The following is a 17,733-nucleotide window of genomic DNA, read 5'->3' on the forward strand; positions in this document are numbered from 1 at the left end:
ACGATGGCACCGGTAACTGTCATATGCTGTTCGGTATGCGGTGGGAATATCGCCGAACCGCCGGTGAATTTGGAGGTAACATCGCAGCCAACGTTTATGTCCATCTCACAGTGTCTACATACATTCCATCCAGAGTGTTTTTTGGCACAGTGGAAAACACAAAACAGCACCTGCAAGGTAAAATCGTGTGATAGATTATTGAAGTTCACTGAGGTGACTGATGTACCTATTTTTACAAAAACGGTAGACTGTGGTGTGAATAATTCGACTGAACTGAATGAGTGTTTGAATGAGAAGCGTAAATTAAGATTCGAAGTAGAGAGCTTACGAGAACAGGTACGACACGAGAAAGAAGTAAACGAGGGTTTAACGAAGTCACGAAGCGAGCAAATTTCATCTCTTTTAGAGTCCCTTAGCGCTTTGTCGGAGGAAAATCAAAATTTAACGAAGATGTCCCACGCAAAACAGTACCAGTGGTAATTACCAAAAAAAATACCAGTGGTTTTTACCACTGGTACTTTCGTCAAGAACCACTGGTATCATTACCACTGGTTACCAGTGGTTGTCACCATTGGTACCCAGTGGTGGTCACCATTGGTACCCAGTGGTGGTCACCATTGGTACCCAGTGGTGGTCACCATTGGTACCCAGTGGTGGTCACCATTGGTACCCAGTGGTGGTCACCATTGGTACCCAGTGGTACTTGACGAAAGTACCAGTGGTAAAAACCACTGGTAGTTTCTTTGATAATTACCACTGGTAGTTGCATTGATATTACCACCAGCATAACAAAAAATCAAGTACATATACACAATGTTGAAAAAGTCTCTGAAATTTTATTTTCACAAAAAAAACGAAATTCATTCTGGGCTACAGATCATTATTATTCGGGCTTCTGCTCCGCCAATCTTCGTTGAATTTTCCGCTCATTGCTGCATTTCTCGCCAATGTATGTGTTTATCTTCGAAATGTCAGCATGCTCTTTCCCAAACACTTTTTTGGCATACTCTGTGAAAGACATATGAATAAGAGTTGAAAATAATGCATCAAACTATGAATTATAATTTTAGTGACTGTGCCAGAAATACCAAGTTTTTTACCCACCTCGGATCCTCTGGATTTTCTTCTCATCAAGCTGAGTTCTCGAAGGGACATTTTCTTTAGGTAAGCCAGCAAAAAAGTTTGCTGGCTTTCCTGTGATTGAGCCTTCAACCATCTCACTTTTCTCAAAACTTGCATCCATAGCATTATTGAGAAATGCTCTAACATTATTGCGAGAACAACGCATGAAAAATACGTCATCACTCACAACATCAGGAGAATGAGGCGGTGTTTTTGAAACATCATAGCTTAATTGAGTAATTTTTTCCGCCATTGGAATATTGTCATTGTTACAAGTTTCAGTGAGCATTTCAGATTTTGAGATGGAGGTCACTGCAGGTAGGACAGTTGTTTTTCCTGCTTCTACAAACTGAGCTAATTCGGATTTTTTTCCAATCACAAGACTTACTGCTGGTTCAATCAACGATGCACAACTATTAAAACTTTCGTTTTCTCCATCCGCCATGTCAGTTACTTTATTTCGAATCTTTCTAAGCTTTTTCTCAATTTCCGTTACATCTGAAACAAGTAAATTTCATTCAATCTTATTTATAGATTCAAAATTTTTACAGGTTCCTATTTTAATACACTATTATTTGCTGAAAATTTTTATATTTTTGAACATAGCTACCTAGAACAGAAGTCAAAATTGAAAAAAAAATGAATCTGGAGTGTGATTGAATTGAACTTGTGCTGTGAAAAATACGTGGTAAAAATTCTCCTCAAAGAATGGATGACATGGCGAGGAGATTGAAATAGGTTTAGACCAAATCTGAGCCAAAATAATCCTAAAAAATTGCCAATAAATTTTAGATTCAAAATCCTTCAGAATGCTGAAAAAATATTTTGATGGAGAATTTGGATATTCTTTTCAAAATTACTTACTGCAAATCACGAATCAAGACCCAATTCTAAACTTGAAATTTTTTTAAATGCTCAAAAAATAATGGTTTGTTGTAAATTTTTGAAAATTTTACTCATTTCAATAGACCTCACAACACTTTTCTCAATCTAAAAAAAAGTAACCCTATTTTATATTGAAAATTCCTTTAAAATTTTCGAAAAATGTTTTCTTCTTAATATTTGAATTTTTTGAAAAATTGTATCAAATTGTATAATCGTGACCCAATTTCAAACGTCAAAAGTGTTCACATAAAGTTGTACCTATGTGATCATTTTTGATTTTCTACTGCAAATTAACCTAATTCGATCATGATAATTTTTTCAAATAAATTCCACAAATCACGACCCAATTTCAGAAGTGCCCAAAAATTTTTTTTTTTAAATTTCAAACCATCAATAATTACATTTTGATTTTCAAGTTCAAAATTCTTCAAAAAAAATTATTGTCAAAGTTTTTGATCAAGTAGGTACCTATATCTATTAAAAGTGTAAATATTTTAATCGTTACATGATACAGCTTTTTCAAAAATGTTGAAGGGCTTAAAACTCATTTAAAATAGGTACATAGGTACTAGAAAAACATTTCTGTCCAAGTATTTAAATTTTTTGAAAAATTGCTCATCTATTTGTCAAATATGCTGTGCAACATATTTTTCTCAAATAATCGTGACCCAAACGCTATGAAATTGAAACAAGTAGGTAATTGATAACTTTCGTAAATGTACGTAATTAATGATTGCAAATTCATCACATCTCTTTGAGTAGGTATGCTTACATTTTCGTGAATTTATGAGCGATTTCAGCTGTTCGTTTTCTTCTTCAAGCTCCTGATTTCTCTTTCTTAATTTTTCCATTTCTTCATCTCTTTCTCCATTGCTTACTTCCAGCTGAGATTTTACTCTTAATACTTCATCCATCAAAAGAGATGAACCTTCAAGTTTTTTCAGGTTAGAATGTTTCTTGGACTTCTGTTAAAAAAAAATTAAATTACAGTTAATATGTGTTTTGAAAATTCGAGTACCTATGCAAATTACACTAGGCAACTGCATATTGAAAATGGGCTTAATCGATAGTTTAGACCCTAAAGGATCTAAACTATCGATTAAGCCCATTTTCAACCCAAATGCAAAAAAAAAGATCAAAAAAAGTTGCCTAGTGTTATTTATCATACTTAATGCATTTGCTGACATGTCAGTAGGACACCTAATAAATCGAAACAATTGTAGTAACACATACAAAATTGAAAAACAAAAACATTATCAAAAAATCCGTTGAGATGTAAATTCGCATTAGAATAAAATTTATGAGCACAATTTGAGGTAAGTAGATCAGTAGGTACCTTTATTTTATTTGAATTGACGTCATTTTTAGATGCGGGATTTTCAGAACGATCTATTGAACTATCACTTATTCGCTTCAAACTCTTCCGTTCTTTTCTGTTGACTTGGGCGCATCCTGTCTGTTCTAAACTTTTTCTCGCCTCACACATCGCGAGCCAATCTGTCAATGTACAAACAAATATCAATCAAAGGCACATATTACAAATAATGCCAGCGTTACCAGCTTTAAATTGTTATAATACCAGACTGCTGAAAACGAAATAAAAAAGTAAAAAAATGCAGTAAAATTTCAGCCAATTTTGAATACTGACTACAGGAATTCGTAATCAAATCACAAACTTAATTTGGCGAAAAATTGGTTAATTAATAATGCCAAATACTACAAAAAAAAGTTCAAATTGTATGTATGCATATCTACCTCCTTCTCCGTGAATTTTCACATTCCATGCCTCCCACTCGACGTTGATATTTTTCATTTGTTTTCTCATTTTTTCCGGAGGTTTAACTTCGACGTTTTTTGGCCAGTTTATGGCAACAGTTTCTCGATCTTTGATGATTTTAGAAAGATCTATAGTTGAATTCAGGAGCCAGTTGCTGTACCCTACACTTACGCTATTGTCATCCTCCACAAATTCACAGCAAACACACGAAGCATTTAAGTAATCATAACTCTTCGGTTCTGAATCAGCTGCCACTTTGTCATCCATTGTCGAAAATTGGAGTACAAAAACCACAAAATCAACGTTTATGAAATCTTATAACTTACACACACGTTATATTATAAAATGTAAATTTACCGACACAAATAATTGCAATTCAATGAATTCAAAGAAGGAATTCTCATTCATAAACAACACATGGCTAACGTTGACCGTTAAAATTTAAATCAAATGCCACGTGGATTTCAACACGCGGCGCCGCAACTAATGCAATGTTTATCTCGGAACCATTCATCAGCCAATCAGAAACAAGCGCGACTCCAGTGCGGCGCGCCTGTCACGTGTACCAAGTAAATTTAGGAATTTTTAGACTGGAAAATTGATTTTATTTAATTTTTTTTCGACAGGAAAATCTAGATATGATTTAAATAACTTTTTGAGTAAAAAATAGGTACAGATTTTTATAATGGAGATGAAAAATAATTTTAATTAACTGCTCAAATATATCTACCTACTTATGCAAAAAACAATTTTTTGCATTTTTTAAAATGGTAATCCTGTACGTTTGTCCTATTGCCTTACAATATTATGTTTCGTGACAAATTGATAAACAAATTGTTTATCAAAGTGCAATTCGAATCTATTAAAAATTTTAAAAAGTTAAATTTTCAAATTCTTTGGTGCAATTTTGAACCAGTGATATTCACAGTGCATAGATCTTGGAATTCTGTTTCATCTCAGATAAGTATGTATATCTATTTATATAAACACGTTGGGTAAAATTTACAATGTGATACGAGATCTTTATTACATTTCAGAGGATTTTCCTACATCAATCGCAAGTTTACAATCTGGTAATTAAATCTCAGCTGCTCACAAGGTCATTTATTTGTACGAGTAATCCTGCCAAAATTCTTTCAACCACACGTGGAAAATTTTACTTTAATGGAAGGTTTTTACCATAAGTAAATGCGATCGCTAATAATTTTCATATTACCTACATCATTATAATGGCAGAACGAAGAAAACGCTTGCCATACAAAAGATGGCTTAAAGATTTTGATGTAGAAATACCCAGGACAACTACTAATTCCCGAAATAAGAGAATACATTTAGTTGAAAACGAAGTGAGTAAATATGTAATATAATAATTCAAACTTATATGTCTCGTAAGAATAATAATTAAACAAGTGCTTATTTTGAAACAATTTGTAGTGTTTTTGATCAGGAAAATTTGGGATAGGTAAATATGTATTTTTAAAACATTTTTTCTTGAATTTTATAGATTGCTGAAGGTGGAAGGAATGACAATCCCTGTGATATTACAATAATATATGAATCTGAACTAAATGTCGTAGTTCCTGAAAATCAAGATCAAGTGCCTGTATGTATCACGTATGATTTTATTTAAAATAATTTGAAATGGCGTCTTTAGAAATTTAAGGGTAATACTCGTATGTTGCGGAAATCTGAGCTAAATACATACTTAGTATGTGCAATGCACTTGTCTCTTTTTAAATGAAATCTGTACTTTAATTTTATAGATTGAAAGAGAAGGCAGAGATGATCCTCCATCTTCATTTCAACTGACTTCAGATGTTGAAATTCCATCACCAGATATCACTTTAGAATGTGCAGATTCTGATAATGAAGCAGTAAATGACCACAATTGCACTGACAGCAATTATAATCAAGTACGTATGCTACCGAAAATTACAAATACCTATGCCTATTAGTTACCTATGTTTTCAACTCTCGTACCTATATCGTATCAGACACAGCAGCGGTGTTCTAATTCAGAAACAGCAAGTTCGCAAACATGTTAGTTGGGGGGCCCGCATATGGATCACTTGCACCCCCCTGCCGATCCTCCGGGGCAACTTTTTTCTTAAAGGGGGAGTCCTAAGGAACATTTCTAGCCCTTGTCCTCAAAAACAAAAGTGGCCCTACTTACAAAATGGCCGCCATTTTGTAAGTAGGGCCACTTTTGTTTTTGAGGACAAGGGCTATAAATGTTCCTTAGGACTCCCCCTTTAAGAAAAAAGTTGTCCCGGAGGATCGGCAGGGGGGTGCAAGTGATCCTTATGCGGGCCCCCCGACTATGTTGTTGCTAGCGACCGCCAAACACAAACTCAGCTCTTTCATGAAAAAAAAAATTATCAACTTGAAAAATAGCTGGGTACCTAATACATATCTATAATTTTTAAAATTTACAATGAAACATGGAGCAGGCAAATAGCGGTTTCAAAAAGGAAAAAATTGGCACATCAGTTTTTTCTTCACGAATGTATTCAGATAGACCCTCTGAACTATCAGAAGAAAACCGACTCTCCTACCCCCGGAGGAAAATTTTTTGGGGGGCTAAAACCGGTTTCGATTTACGTTTTTTGCGATTTACTCCGCAAATATTATATATTTACGAGAAAAACTACCATGACAAAAAATGTTCCCCTGCAAATTCTCTACAATTATTTTGAAATCAATTAATATGTTTTTTTTTTGCTTGATTATAGATGTTTGCCGAGGGATCTTCCATCACCTTGATTGTGGCAGAATTATTAATAATAAGTTTTGCAATAAGGCACAAACTGACGGACACAGCTATACAAGATTTACTAGAATTGATCAATATTCTGATACCACATTCTGCACTGTCCAGAAGTCGGCACTTATTTCTAAAGAAGTTTGATAGCAAGGAAAATGTTAAAATGATGAAAAAATTCTACTGCTCAGTATGCAATACATCAATACCAGCAGATTCAAAGATTTGTGGAGAGTGCAACCACAATTGTTCCAGTGATTTTTTCTACTATTTTCCGATTGAAGATGCTTTGACAGAATTTGTGAATAGTCCAGATTATCTAATAATGGTGAATCGTCGTAAATATAGTGACGTAAATGATTCTTCATACGTCAAGAATAATAAAAATATAGCAACCACTGATATCACAATCCAGTTCAACACAGATGGAGTTTCTCCACACCATCAATCATCTGCAAGCCAATCGCTATGGCCTTTACAAGTTATGATTAATAACTTACCACTGGCGTTGAAACGTAAATACTTGCTGCTTTGTGGTCTATGGTTTAGTGCAACAAAACCTCCTATGAATTTGTACTTGAAATATTTTGTTGAAGAGATGTGTAAACTTCACAAAGATGGAATATTGAGAAAAAATGATGGTATAATGGTCAGAGTACACGTCGTTGTGTGTGTTTGTGACTCGGTAGCGCGTCCTACACTTCAAAACATATCACAGTTCAATGGTAAATTTGGCTGTACATATTGCCTGCAAGAAGGCACCATTGTTGAGAACACTCGTATCTATCCAAAAATGTGCATCGAACCGCTTCGAAACCTGCAGCAGCATATGAGAGATGCGCAAAAAGCCATTGAAGCTGAGAAACCTGTTAATGGCGTCAAGGGTCCATCTGTATTACTGTTATTACCAAATTTTGATGTTACGCAGTGCTGTTCTCCAGATTATATGCATTCCATGTTACTTGGCGTTGTAAAGTTATTTGTAGAAGAGTGGTTTGAATCTTCAAACCATACAGAAGCATGGTACCTCGGAGGGAAAAAGACAAATTTTGATGAAAAATTAATGGCCATTAGGCCGCCTTGTGAGATCAGTAGACCTCCAAGGTCAGTTGTACATAGAAAAAAATGGAAGGCCAGCGAACTGAGAAATTTTGTGCTATATTATTCCTATTATTGCCTTGATGGTTTATGGCCAAATTCTTATCTAAGACACTGGTCGGCACTAATTTGCAGTCTAAGTATATTTCTCTCTCCAACTATTTCAGAACATGACTGGATTAAAGGCGCAGAGGCCTTAGTTTTCTTTGTAGAACAAATTGGAAAATTATACAATGATAGCTTCTATAAATTCAATGTGCATTTAATGTTGCACATTCCAAACTGGGTGCAACAGTTTGGGGCACTGTGGTCATCCTCATGTTTTCCATATGAGCACTACAATGGTGTACTGAATAAATTATTTGTTAATGGTACAGGTGTACAGCAGCAAATCTGTAAACGTTATTTTCGATATCAAAAAGTAATGAAAACTGCAGATGAGATTTTCTTGGACGAGCACTTGATTAATACACCTCTGTATTGTAAACAATTCATCACTCATTTATTACATGATGATGACGATGAAAAATTTAATTATGAAGACGAAGTTTCAGATTTTCTGAAATTCTCTTCCAGAACCATGGATCAACATCTCGATGTATTAACAAAGAGAAAAATAAAAGCTGTTATAAATTCTCCTTTTGAAGTGGCTGACTCTGCAATTGTTTATCAATTTTTTAAAGTAAAGGGCATGCTTGTTCATTCGTATGACTACTGTGACTTGAAAAAAAGGAACAACAGTGTGGTAAAATTAGAAGATGGCTCCATGGTAATAGTTTGCAAAATTTTCAAAGTCAAGTTACATGATGACAATGGGGTTGAGGTAGATGCCAAAGTTGTTATTGAAGTGCTTCCATTAAATCCTCAACCAGTACATTCTCAAGACAGACCACGTTTAAATAAATTCATTCGACCGGTTATCAAGAGGCTTAAAAACAATCCTTCATCACAGAGACGCATTTTATTGCCAAAAATGTTGGAGAAGAAATGTGTTTATATTACCAATGATGATCAAGTTTCATGTTATGTACTTCCATTAATTAATTATTTAGAAAATGGCTGGTAATTATATTGTAGGCAGTATACAATAATTTTATTACTCAAGTGCTGATGTAAATTACAGATTTTAATCATTATAAATAGATTTCTTTGAAATTAATAAAATGAAAAAATATTACTGGTGGGGGCCATGGGCGAGGTCGATTTGAAAAACTACGGCTATATTCGTGTTCAGCGATACCGAAAACATACTATTTCATGTGTCATACGATTGAAACCAATTTTTTTTAGGTTACCCCCCTTTGGGAGGTGCTGGGGGCCGTGGATGGGTCCAATAAGAAATCTGAAGTCGTATTCGTATTCAGCGTCACCAAAAACATGCTATTTGATGTGTCACACGAAAAACCCTTATTCTGAACTTTTACCCCATTTGGGGTGGTGCTGGGGGCCATGGATGGGGTCCAATCAAAAATCTAACGTCATATTTGCGTTCAACGTTACCAAAAACATGCAATTCGATATATCACATGCCCAGGATTTTTTTTGAATGTTTCGCCCCAAACCGGGGGTAGGGGGTGCTCCCCCTCCATCAAGAGATCCCATCTCGAAACTTGAATATTTCAAAAAGGCAGCAAAAGGTACATCGATGGTATTTTTTTTTCAGAATTTTAAATGTTCTAGCTCCCACTTACAGTGTCATTTTGAAATTTGAACACACAATTTGAAAGTTCAACTTTCAAATTTTGAAAATTTCAAAATGCCTAAAAAGTTCAAAATTCAATACCCTTTTGAACTGTGAAATCAGTTTTGATCAAAGTATAGTAGTTTTGGATGAATGCGCTGCTGAAGTTGAGTACTGTCGAGACAATGTGAAAATAATGGAAGTCCTCCCACTCACCCCTTGAGGGGGCTGGGACCAAACTGATTGCGGGTTTCTTACTTACTGGGTGGGTAGATATTGTAAAAAAAATTTGAGGGAAATCGAAAGACATGACTTTCAAAATCGCCTTTTTTGGGTCGAATTGACATGGAATATATGACCCTGGTAAAAATAATTGATTTTCCACTGGTTACACCAAAATACCATTGGTAAAAATGTATCACTGGTATGAAGTTCACTGGTAGGCAAGAGGTAACATTATTTTCCAGTGGTAAATATCTACCAGTGGTAAAAACCAGCTGTTATACCACTGGTAATATCAGTGGCACCACTGATTATCAGTGGTAAATATCTACCAGTGGTAAAAACCAGCTGTTATACCACTGGTAATATCAGTGGCACCACTGATTATCAGTGGGAAAAATAGTCCAGTGGTAAAAACCAGCTGACATACCATTGGTGATCAGTGGTTACCACTGGCCATCAATGGTATACCACTGGTGACCACTGGTGACCACTGGTACTGTTTCGCGTGGGGTGTGAGTTATTACAGACTCGTGATCAGGCGATGGCGAGAAATTATGAAGCTATTTCAAGGGCTGTTGCATCGTCGGCTGTTCCTACGACTTCGGGCCTGAATTTATCTCTAAAAAGAACGTCGGATCAAATTACTAAAACACCATCGGTTACACCAACCGAAGAACGGCGTCCGTTCGATCATCTTCAACAGGAAGAAAACTTACGACGAATGTTACAGGTGGAAACAGCCGACGCTCAACCTTTGAACCTAGGTGTAAGTAATGTTGGTGGTCACGAGTACGTACCGGTAACGATTTCATCGCAGCAAAATGTGACGAATAGAGTAAATTTGAACACCGTGAGTACGAATGCTGTGCAAAGTTGCAGTAATTCGGAAAACACTTCGCTGTCATCGATTAATGTAATAGTAACAACTTCCTTTAATCTTCCGCCGCCGCCGTACCGTATGCCAACACTGAGCGGTTCGATTGGTAATAATGAAAGCGTACCGGAAAACCTTGGCGATGACCAGATATCCTCGTCGAATTCTGCAGTTACGATATCCCAAGCGTCTGTAACAAATACAGTGACAGTTAACAATCGTCCGATAGTATCACATGAACAAATAGCCGCCATGCCAGCACCGCCTTTTCATGGCTCTGGTAATTTTCATCGAACAATTACCCACCACCATTTGAGACGTGATGGTAATGCTATCAGAAGGGGACACGCTGGTATTTGTGATCCACGTGTAAATCGGATTGTTTCACTGTATTGTTATTCATGGTCTGGATTTTCAGAGAGGTATAATACGGAATATAGAATATTTTTCAATAGGTTTCAATCGAACGCTAGAGCTCTATTACCGTTTATTCCACTTGGTCCACATCCAAACGACCTGGTACTGGCTGGCCGGATCGAACATCGTAGATTGAGGATGACTCTGTTCATACATAATATATTGCTCGTAGGGGACGGTTACATATACGGTATTGCAGTATACGCGACGAACAATCGACCGTTTGCGCCGGATATGAATTCAGACATTTATCAGTACGATGCGACGGTAGACGACCTTATACAAACGTTGACGCAGTACAGACAGCTACCATCTCGTATCTTATTATCAATTGGGAATACGGATGCCTGGCTTGGTACTGCGCAACATTTGTTCCGCGAGCGATTTGAAATTCTAATACGTTTATTATACGATCGTGGGGTAGCGTCGCTCTATGTACTGCCAATTATTACTTACCATAACATGCCTGAATCTCGTGTACAAGTTCTTTCAGTTTTAGGTGAGAATTGGACATCGGCGCTGCAATTGGATGGGTTTGAATACCATTTCATAACTCATCCAGTTCGAGCTGCCACGGCGAATCGGATGGTGCGGTTAGAATCCAATGCACCACGATATCCATCAGCGGTGTTTCGGGAGCTGCTACAACGACTACGACGCATATTCGATCACACGTACGTAGGTAAAAAAACAGATGATGACGAGCAGCCTCCCGAACACCAATGAATAAGTATGAGGCACACGAGTGAAAGCTGTGAGTAATATGTCGAATTAATTACAAAACAATTAAATGAAAATTTATTACGTTATCAACACGACATGTTATCAATTACTCACAGCGAGGTACGAAGTCCGGTGCAACGAGACAAACGAACCATCTACTTTGTAGATTTTCGGCAGATGTGGTACAAAAGAGATTGTGGGTTCGAGTTCATTATTTTTTTGTTTATTGAGGATTAATTTCTTTGTAACTGAGACAGAGGTTAATTGTGTTGAGATTTTTCTTATTTTACGTATTTTTGATTATTGCATTCTCTCTCTTTGATACCTCATCAAAATTATCACCGGCAATGTTTTTGTTAATAATAAAAATTTCCGCTTAGAATAGGTCATAACGTGAATTCACATTGATGTATTCTCGAGTTAGTTCATATTTGTCAAATTTTGTTTATTGCTTGGAGATGCGGACTCCACGATTTATGTGTTATTAATCAAAGGACGCTTTGCGATCCATTTAAATGAACAGGTACCTGTGATTCATTTCACGAAGAGGTTTGTTACAACGTGCGCGAACTCATCGTAAGCAGTTCGCTGAGGTTCAAAAATGGTCACAGTACCTAGTTACATGGGGTACACATCGACGGTGATAAACGAAAGGAGAGAACGTGAACTTCTCCTGATTTTATTATTTTTCACCTTTTTGTGTTGTTTATTATGTATATTTTTTCTTATATTATTTTTTTATGACGTTGTATTATGTTTAATGTCAACGTACAATTTATTCTACTACTTTCTTTCTTACAAAATTTATAAATTTTTTTTTTTTTTTTTTTTGATGCTACATGATAAAGGCAAATTTGCAGAAGATAAAGGAAAAATGGTTAAGATTTTATAAATTTGAATTTGAGGTGGATAGATTCAAACAAGGTATAATTGGTTCCAAATGTGTTGTAAACTTGTTTTGTATTGACATTAATTAAGGTGCACCGGGGCAAGTCAGAATGATTTTTTGCAATTTCAACTTTGACCAGCTGTTACTCCCCTTCTAATGAACCAATATGGATCAAATTTATTATGTAGGTTCCCATAAGGGTTCTTAACCTATGGTAAAAATTTGAGCGTGATTGCCACAGTAGCTTTTGCCCAGTGGAATAAAATATAAACTGTCCTGACTTACCCCAATTGGGGGAAGTCAGAACAGGCTAAACTTTGCAGAGGCGTAGATCACAAACCGAGTGTCCTAGAAAAATTGCACAAAAACAAAATTGTAGAGAATTTAATTCTCTTTGAGATCACTCCCATCAGATTTTCACTAGGACGTACGGTTCGTCCGCTATATGCGAAAAACTAAGGAATAGAAAGTCTGTATTTTAGACCAAATTCAAAATAAGTTCAAAACAACAACAAAATACAATTGAACCAAAGACATCTAAAATGAAACTGAATTGCGAAAATTTTCATGCCGTGATAAAGTAGGGGTAGTACCCTCAAGTCACCTTTAGTGGCACTTTGCCAGATATAAACCTCTAGGTGCTAGAGCAAGTTTTCTAACTTACCCCGAATTCCAACTTCCCCCGGTGCACCTTATGTGTTTATTTTTTCTTCCCCCCCTTCTTTGTAAATTTCCCATTAATCAGATATATTTATGATTGAGTCACACATTAGAAATTTCGAAAAATGAGATTGAGCTAAATTGAGAGACCGTTGAGACACTTCGAGCTACCTACTGGGGATTCATGGTATTTTTGAGATTTTTATGGTTTTTGATTTTTTTTTTTTTTTTTGAAATAATGGTACACGTCAACCTTCTTCTACTAAACATGTTTATACACGTACATGGGTATTTTCTTTCTCATTTCTATCTGTTTGATACATGGATTTACGATTGGGTTGTGGTTTTGATGATTTTTTATGGGTTAACTCAATTTGAGGTCGTATGTTACATTCATTTTATGACGATACTTCCGTTTACATCTCATGAGATAAGAATATCCGGTGTGTCTGTTGCTGAATATAACTCGCCGGCGTATTGAAGAAATTCGATGCGGAAGGGTGATATATCAGACTACATTCACATCTGATTACTTAATCGACGACTGAGTTACTCATTCTTCATTGCCTGGAGAAAAACTAATCATTTGGTCTCGTCCGACCAATGAGCACGGAGGGGCAGTGGGGAATGATATATCATTCCAGTCCATATATAAGACTAGAATCCGTGCCCCAGCTCGGGGACTCGAGGGGTCGCGTACCTCATGGGTCCACGAATTGGGGCATATGTCATAGTATATATGGCCTTTAGTCCAGGGAATAATCCTCACGATTATTCCTTGGAATAAAACATGTACCATAACCGTAAGTAGGCGAAGTACCACGAATAACCTAGAGAAGGGAGATAGAATAGGTACCTATGATAGGTAGGGGAACTTGGTGTAATGAAGGTTGGTGCTCGTTGGCTCGGTCTAGTATGTTGTTAGCAAGAACTAGGAACGTTTTAATTTTGTCAAACATCGTGATTATATCGGTTAATGTTGTACTTTGTTAATTATTTGCGAATTCGCGTATAAAATATGTTTATTCTTTATACAAAGTTATTTGAATTGATTGTTACCTTTAAAGACTAATAAATCGTGTAGTGTTTAATGGTGGAATCGTTCATTTCGTGTAAAGAACCTATTTATTCGTATTCGTGGTGTAAGTTAACATTTTGATGAAAGATTGAATACAATTAGATAGTCAGGAGTCTCTATGAACTGAACATATTCGTAAATATATCTAATTGGATGAAGATTGGGAATACATCTAAGCTGTTAGGTCTTTCTTACTCTCAACAATTTATTATTATCTTTTCACTTTTTGAAGGTCCAATAAACTTTTTGCCAGGAAATAATCGCATCTCAATTTTTAATATTTTTGTGTTCGGGTTCGATATCCCGAATGGAAAAAAATTATTGGGACTTAGAATAGGTAGGTATGGAGCGCTAGTGTGCATATTGTTGAGTAGGTAACGAAAAGGTGAACAACAAACGTCAACAACCAATCACAACATTGTTTCATTCAGAAATAAATGGTTCCGATTATAGATTTACTTTATTTTTTAACATTCATCAGTAGTTATCAGTGATAATAAAATTATTATCACGTATCGGAGGTTTGTTGTTCACCTTTTCATGCCTTTTCGATTTCACCGCTAGAGTTCAGCCACTCCGCGTTCTACGTTCGAATTGCGTGACCTTTAATTCTCTATGATAAGCCAACTTTTCACATTTTCATTTCCCTTTAACGATTACGATCCTATTACGTGTCAATAAAACCACATTCTGAATAAACCCGATAAATATTTTTCAGGAAATGACGATTCCAGAGAAAATACTCGTAGGATGGATAATTTTACAGCGAAGATCAATTTTATGATAACAAACGGATGCAAGCATCGACAGGCAATACAATTTTCTAGGTAAACTTATGTACTTACATATACTTTTTTTCTGAAGTAGAACGGCGATCTAGCTAGGTAAAGTTTTTTCATCATAGAGTTCTGGGACGAAACCCAGCCATGTCGTCCACCTCCCTTCACCGAAATTTTAAAAAATCCAAAAAATTGTCAACTTGCAAAAAATTATACCTACTGTGTTATTCAAAGATACATTTAAAATTTTGAAGTTTTGATGTTTGAGGACGATATCTCCGGAAGGATGGTAGGTCAAAAAGGATATTCCCAGGTAAGATGGGTGAAATGAACCTGTTCCCAGTTGTGGAAAATTATGATGGATTCGAAAAAATCTTGTTGTGAGCCGAAATATGTAGTCTGAAAGTACAGCTTATCAAAAAATTGTCACGTTTGTCAGAATTTGTCTGAAAAATTCTACTTTTTCCATTTTTAAAATCAATCTTCGTAATTTCATATTTTTCCTCTCGATTTCCGTTTCTATTCATTTTTTAAGTTCTCTTTACAAATAGAAAAATTCTGACCTGAAAAAAATGTGCAATTATACTTGGGGTCATTCCATGTCAACTTAACCAACGTTTTTGAGTCATGTCTTTCGATTTCGCTCAAATTTTTTTTACAATATATACCCACCTAGTAAGTAAGAACCCCGCAATCAGTTTGGTACCAGCCCCCCTCAGGGGGCGAGTGGGGGGCTTCCATTATTTTCGCATTGTCTCGAGCTACTCAACTTCAGCAGCCCATTCTTCCAAAACTATGATACTTTGATCAAAACTGATTTCACAGTTCGAAAGTGCATTGCATTTAAAACTTTTCAAGTGTTTTGAAATTTTCAAAAGTTGAAAGTTGAACTTTCAAATTGAAAGTTCAAATTTCAAAATGGCGCTGTAAGTGGGAGCTACCATTTAAAATTTTGAAAAAATTTCCATAGATGTACCCTTTGATGCTTTTTTGAAATATTTGAGTTTCGAGATGGGATCTCTCAATGGAGGGGGAGCACCCCCACCCCCAATTTTGAGCGAAACTTTCGAAAGAGAATCTGGGGCATGTGATATATCAAATTCTATGTTTTTGGTGACGCTGAAGACGAATATGATGTCAGATTTTTGATAGGATCCCATCCATGGCCCCCAGCACCTCCCCAAAGGGGGCAAAAGTTCAAAAAAGTGTTTTGTTCGTGTGACACATGGAATAGTATGTTTTTGGTGACGCTGAACACGAATATCACGTCAGATTTTTTATTGGACCCGTCCACAGCCCCCAGCGCCTCCCCAAAGGGGGTGACCCTCCCCAAAAAAATTTTTATTTTATAATGTATCGTTCGATGAGGAAAATATTGGATTGCTAGAGGATTGAACAACAGAGCTGTAACTACGTTGGTGAGTGGAAGTTTTTTCGCTGTAACCATGTTGGTGAGTAGAGGTTTTTTCGTTGAGGTACCTACGCTTTGTGTGCTGGGCATCCTCTGTAGCTGGCCGGATGATTACCATGACAATTCACGCATACTGGACTTTCCAGGTGTCTGGAGAGCTGCAGTCTCTTGAAGAGTGTTCACCTGCGCATTTAACACACCGGGGTGGTAGATTGCAATAGTCGCGAGTGTGGCCATACTTTTGGCAATTGAAGCATTGAGGAGTTACGCGTTTCTTTTCAATTATGACAATAACATGGAACAATGACGTAACATCGAAGATTTTGCGACCATCAATCGTGTTTGGCATAGATATTTCACAAACGGGGATCGGATTACCATTTTTGCGCAATCTGGTTACTGTAATCGTCGGTATATGTAACAATTCCAATTCAGATTTGATGGCAGTTTCGTCGATTGTCATTGGAAGTCCTTTGATTATGACAGATAATTTCTTCTCTTGCGTATTTTTAAAGGTATAGTATTTTTTGCCATGTTGGTCATAGTTTTTAGTGAGTTTACGAAAATCATCAATGCTTGTGAGGCAGATGCGGATTTGTTTGTTGAGAAGTTTGATTTTGAAGTCGTCAACAACAATTTTTTTTATTGATGATAATTCTTGTAAGTAATCGGTGTAGTCATTGAGATAAATTGGAGGAATTTTTTCTTTGACGATCGTCTCATCTGTAATTCCATTGGTGTTATGTTGACCATCATCTTGACTTTGAATCGCCTGGAATTTGTTCTTAACAATGATGGGTTTACCCAGATTCTCTTTCGAAAGTTTCGCCCAAAATTGGGGGTGGGGGTGCTCCCCCTCCATTGAGAGATCCCATCTCGAAACTCAAATATTTCAAAAAAGCATCAAAAGGTACATCTATGGAAATTTTTTCAAAACTTTAAATGGTAGACTCCCACTCACAGCGTCATTTTGAAATTTAATTTCAAAACACTTGAAAATTTATAAATGCAATGCCCTTTCAAACTGTGATATCAGTTTTGATCAAAGTATCATAGTTTTGGAGGAATGGGCTGCTGAAGTTGAGTAGCTCGAGACAATGTGAAAATAATGGAAGTCCCCCATCCGCCCCCTGAGGGGGCTGGGACCAAACTAATTGCGGCGTTCTTACTTACTGGGTGGGTATATATCGTATTGTAAAAAAAAATTGTCTAATTCATCATTCGATTACTTTTGGAATCAATTTTTTTCATTCGCTTTCATGAAACGTTGACCCGATTTTTCTGGTAATCGCGTAAATTACCTCTTGATTTTGGGACAATAATCTGATTTTGAACCAATCCATTTTACTGATG

The 17,733-nt window shown here is 36.3% G+C and overlaps 2 protein-coding genes across 2 annotated transcripts; one reads left to right on the forward strand and one right to left on the reverse strand.

Annotated features, from left to right (window-relative positions):
- Positions 1–811: 811 nt before the first annotated feature.
- On the reverse strand, positions 812–4,195 carry LOC135839127 (uncharacterized). Its single transcript, XM_065355015.1, has 5 exons — positions 3,763–4,195; positions 3,344–3,504; positions 2,780–2,972; positions 1,105–1,620; positions 812–1,008 (listed from the first exon to the last, which is right to left on the reverse strand). The coding sequence occupies exons 1-5, from the start codon at positions 4,049–4,051 to the stop codon at positions 884–886; spliced, it is 1,284 nt and encodes a 427-aa protein (XP_065211087.1). The 5' UTR covers positions 4,052–4,195; the 3' UTR covers positions 812–883.
- Positions 4,196–4,366: 171 nt separating this feature from the next.
- Positions 4,367–9,266, forward strand: LOC135839119 (uncharacterized). Its single transcript, XM_065354999.1, has 5 exons — positions 4,367–4,748; positions 4,822–5,130; positions 5,289–5,387; positions 5,548–5,697; positions 6,517–9,266. Exons 2-5 carry the CDS (start codon positions 5,014–5,016, stop codon positions 8,707–8,709), a joined length of 2,559 nt encoding a protein of 852 aa, XP_065211071.1. The 5' UTR covers positions 4,367–4,748; positions 4,822–5,013; the 3' UTR covers positions 8,710–9,266.
- The last annotated feature ends 8,467 nt before the right edge of the window (positions 9,267–17,733 follow it).

This window comes from Planococcus citri, chromosome 1 (assembly GCF_950023065.1).
Source record: "Planococcus citri chromosome 1, ihPlaCitr1.1, whole genome shotgun sequence".
NCBI lineage: Eukaryota > Metazoa > Arthropoda > Insecta > Hemiptera > Pseudococcidae > Planococcus > Planococcus citri.

What these genes read in the sequence shown, in the direction of transcription:
- LOC135839127 (XM_065355015.1), bottom strand. Translation starts at nt 4,051, where the DNA reads ATGGATGACAAAGTGGCAGCTGATTCAGAACCGAAGAGTTATGATTAC. An exon ending in GAAAATTCACGGAGAAGGAG is followed by an intron (nt 3,505 to 3,762) that starts GTAGATATGCAT and finishes GTACATTGACAG; the next exon opens with ATTGGCTCGCGATGTGTGAG. An exon ending in TCAATTCAAATAAAATAAAG is followed by an intron (nt 2,973 to 3,343) that starts GTACCTACTGAT and finishes TTTTTTTAACAG; the next exon opens with AAGTCCAAGAAACATTCTAA.
- LOC135839119 (XM_065354999.1), top strand. Translation starts at nt 5,014, where the DNA reads ATGGCAGAACGAAGAAAACGCTTGCCATACAAAAGATGGCTTAAAGAT. An exon ending in TACATTTAGTTGAAAACGAA is followed by an intron (nt 5,131 to 5,288) that starts GTGAGTAAATAT and finishes TGAATTTTATAG; the next exon opens with ATTGCTGAAGGTGGAAGGAA. An exon ending in AAAATCAAGATCAAGTGCCT is followed by an intron (nt 5,388 to 5,547) that starts GTATGTATCACG and finishes TTAATTTTATAG; the next exon opens with ATTGAAAGAGAAGGCAGAGA.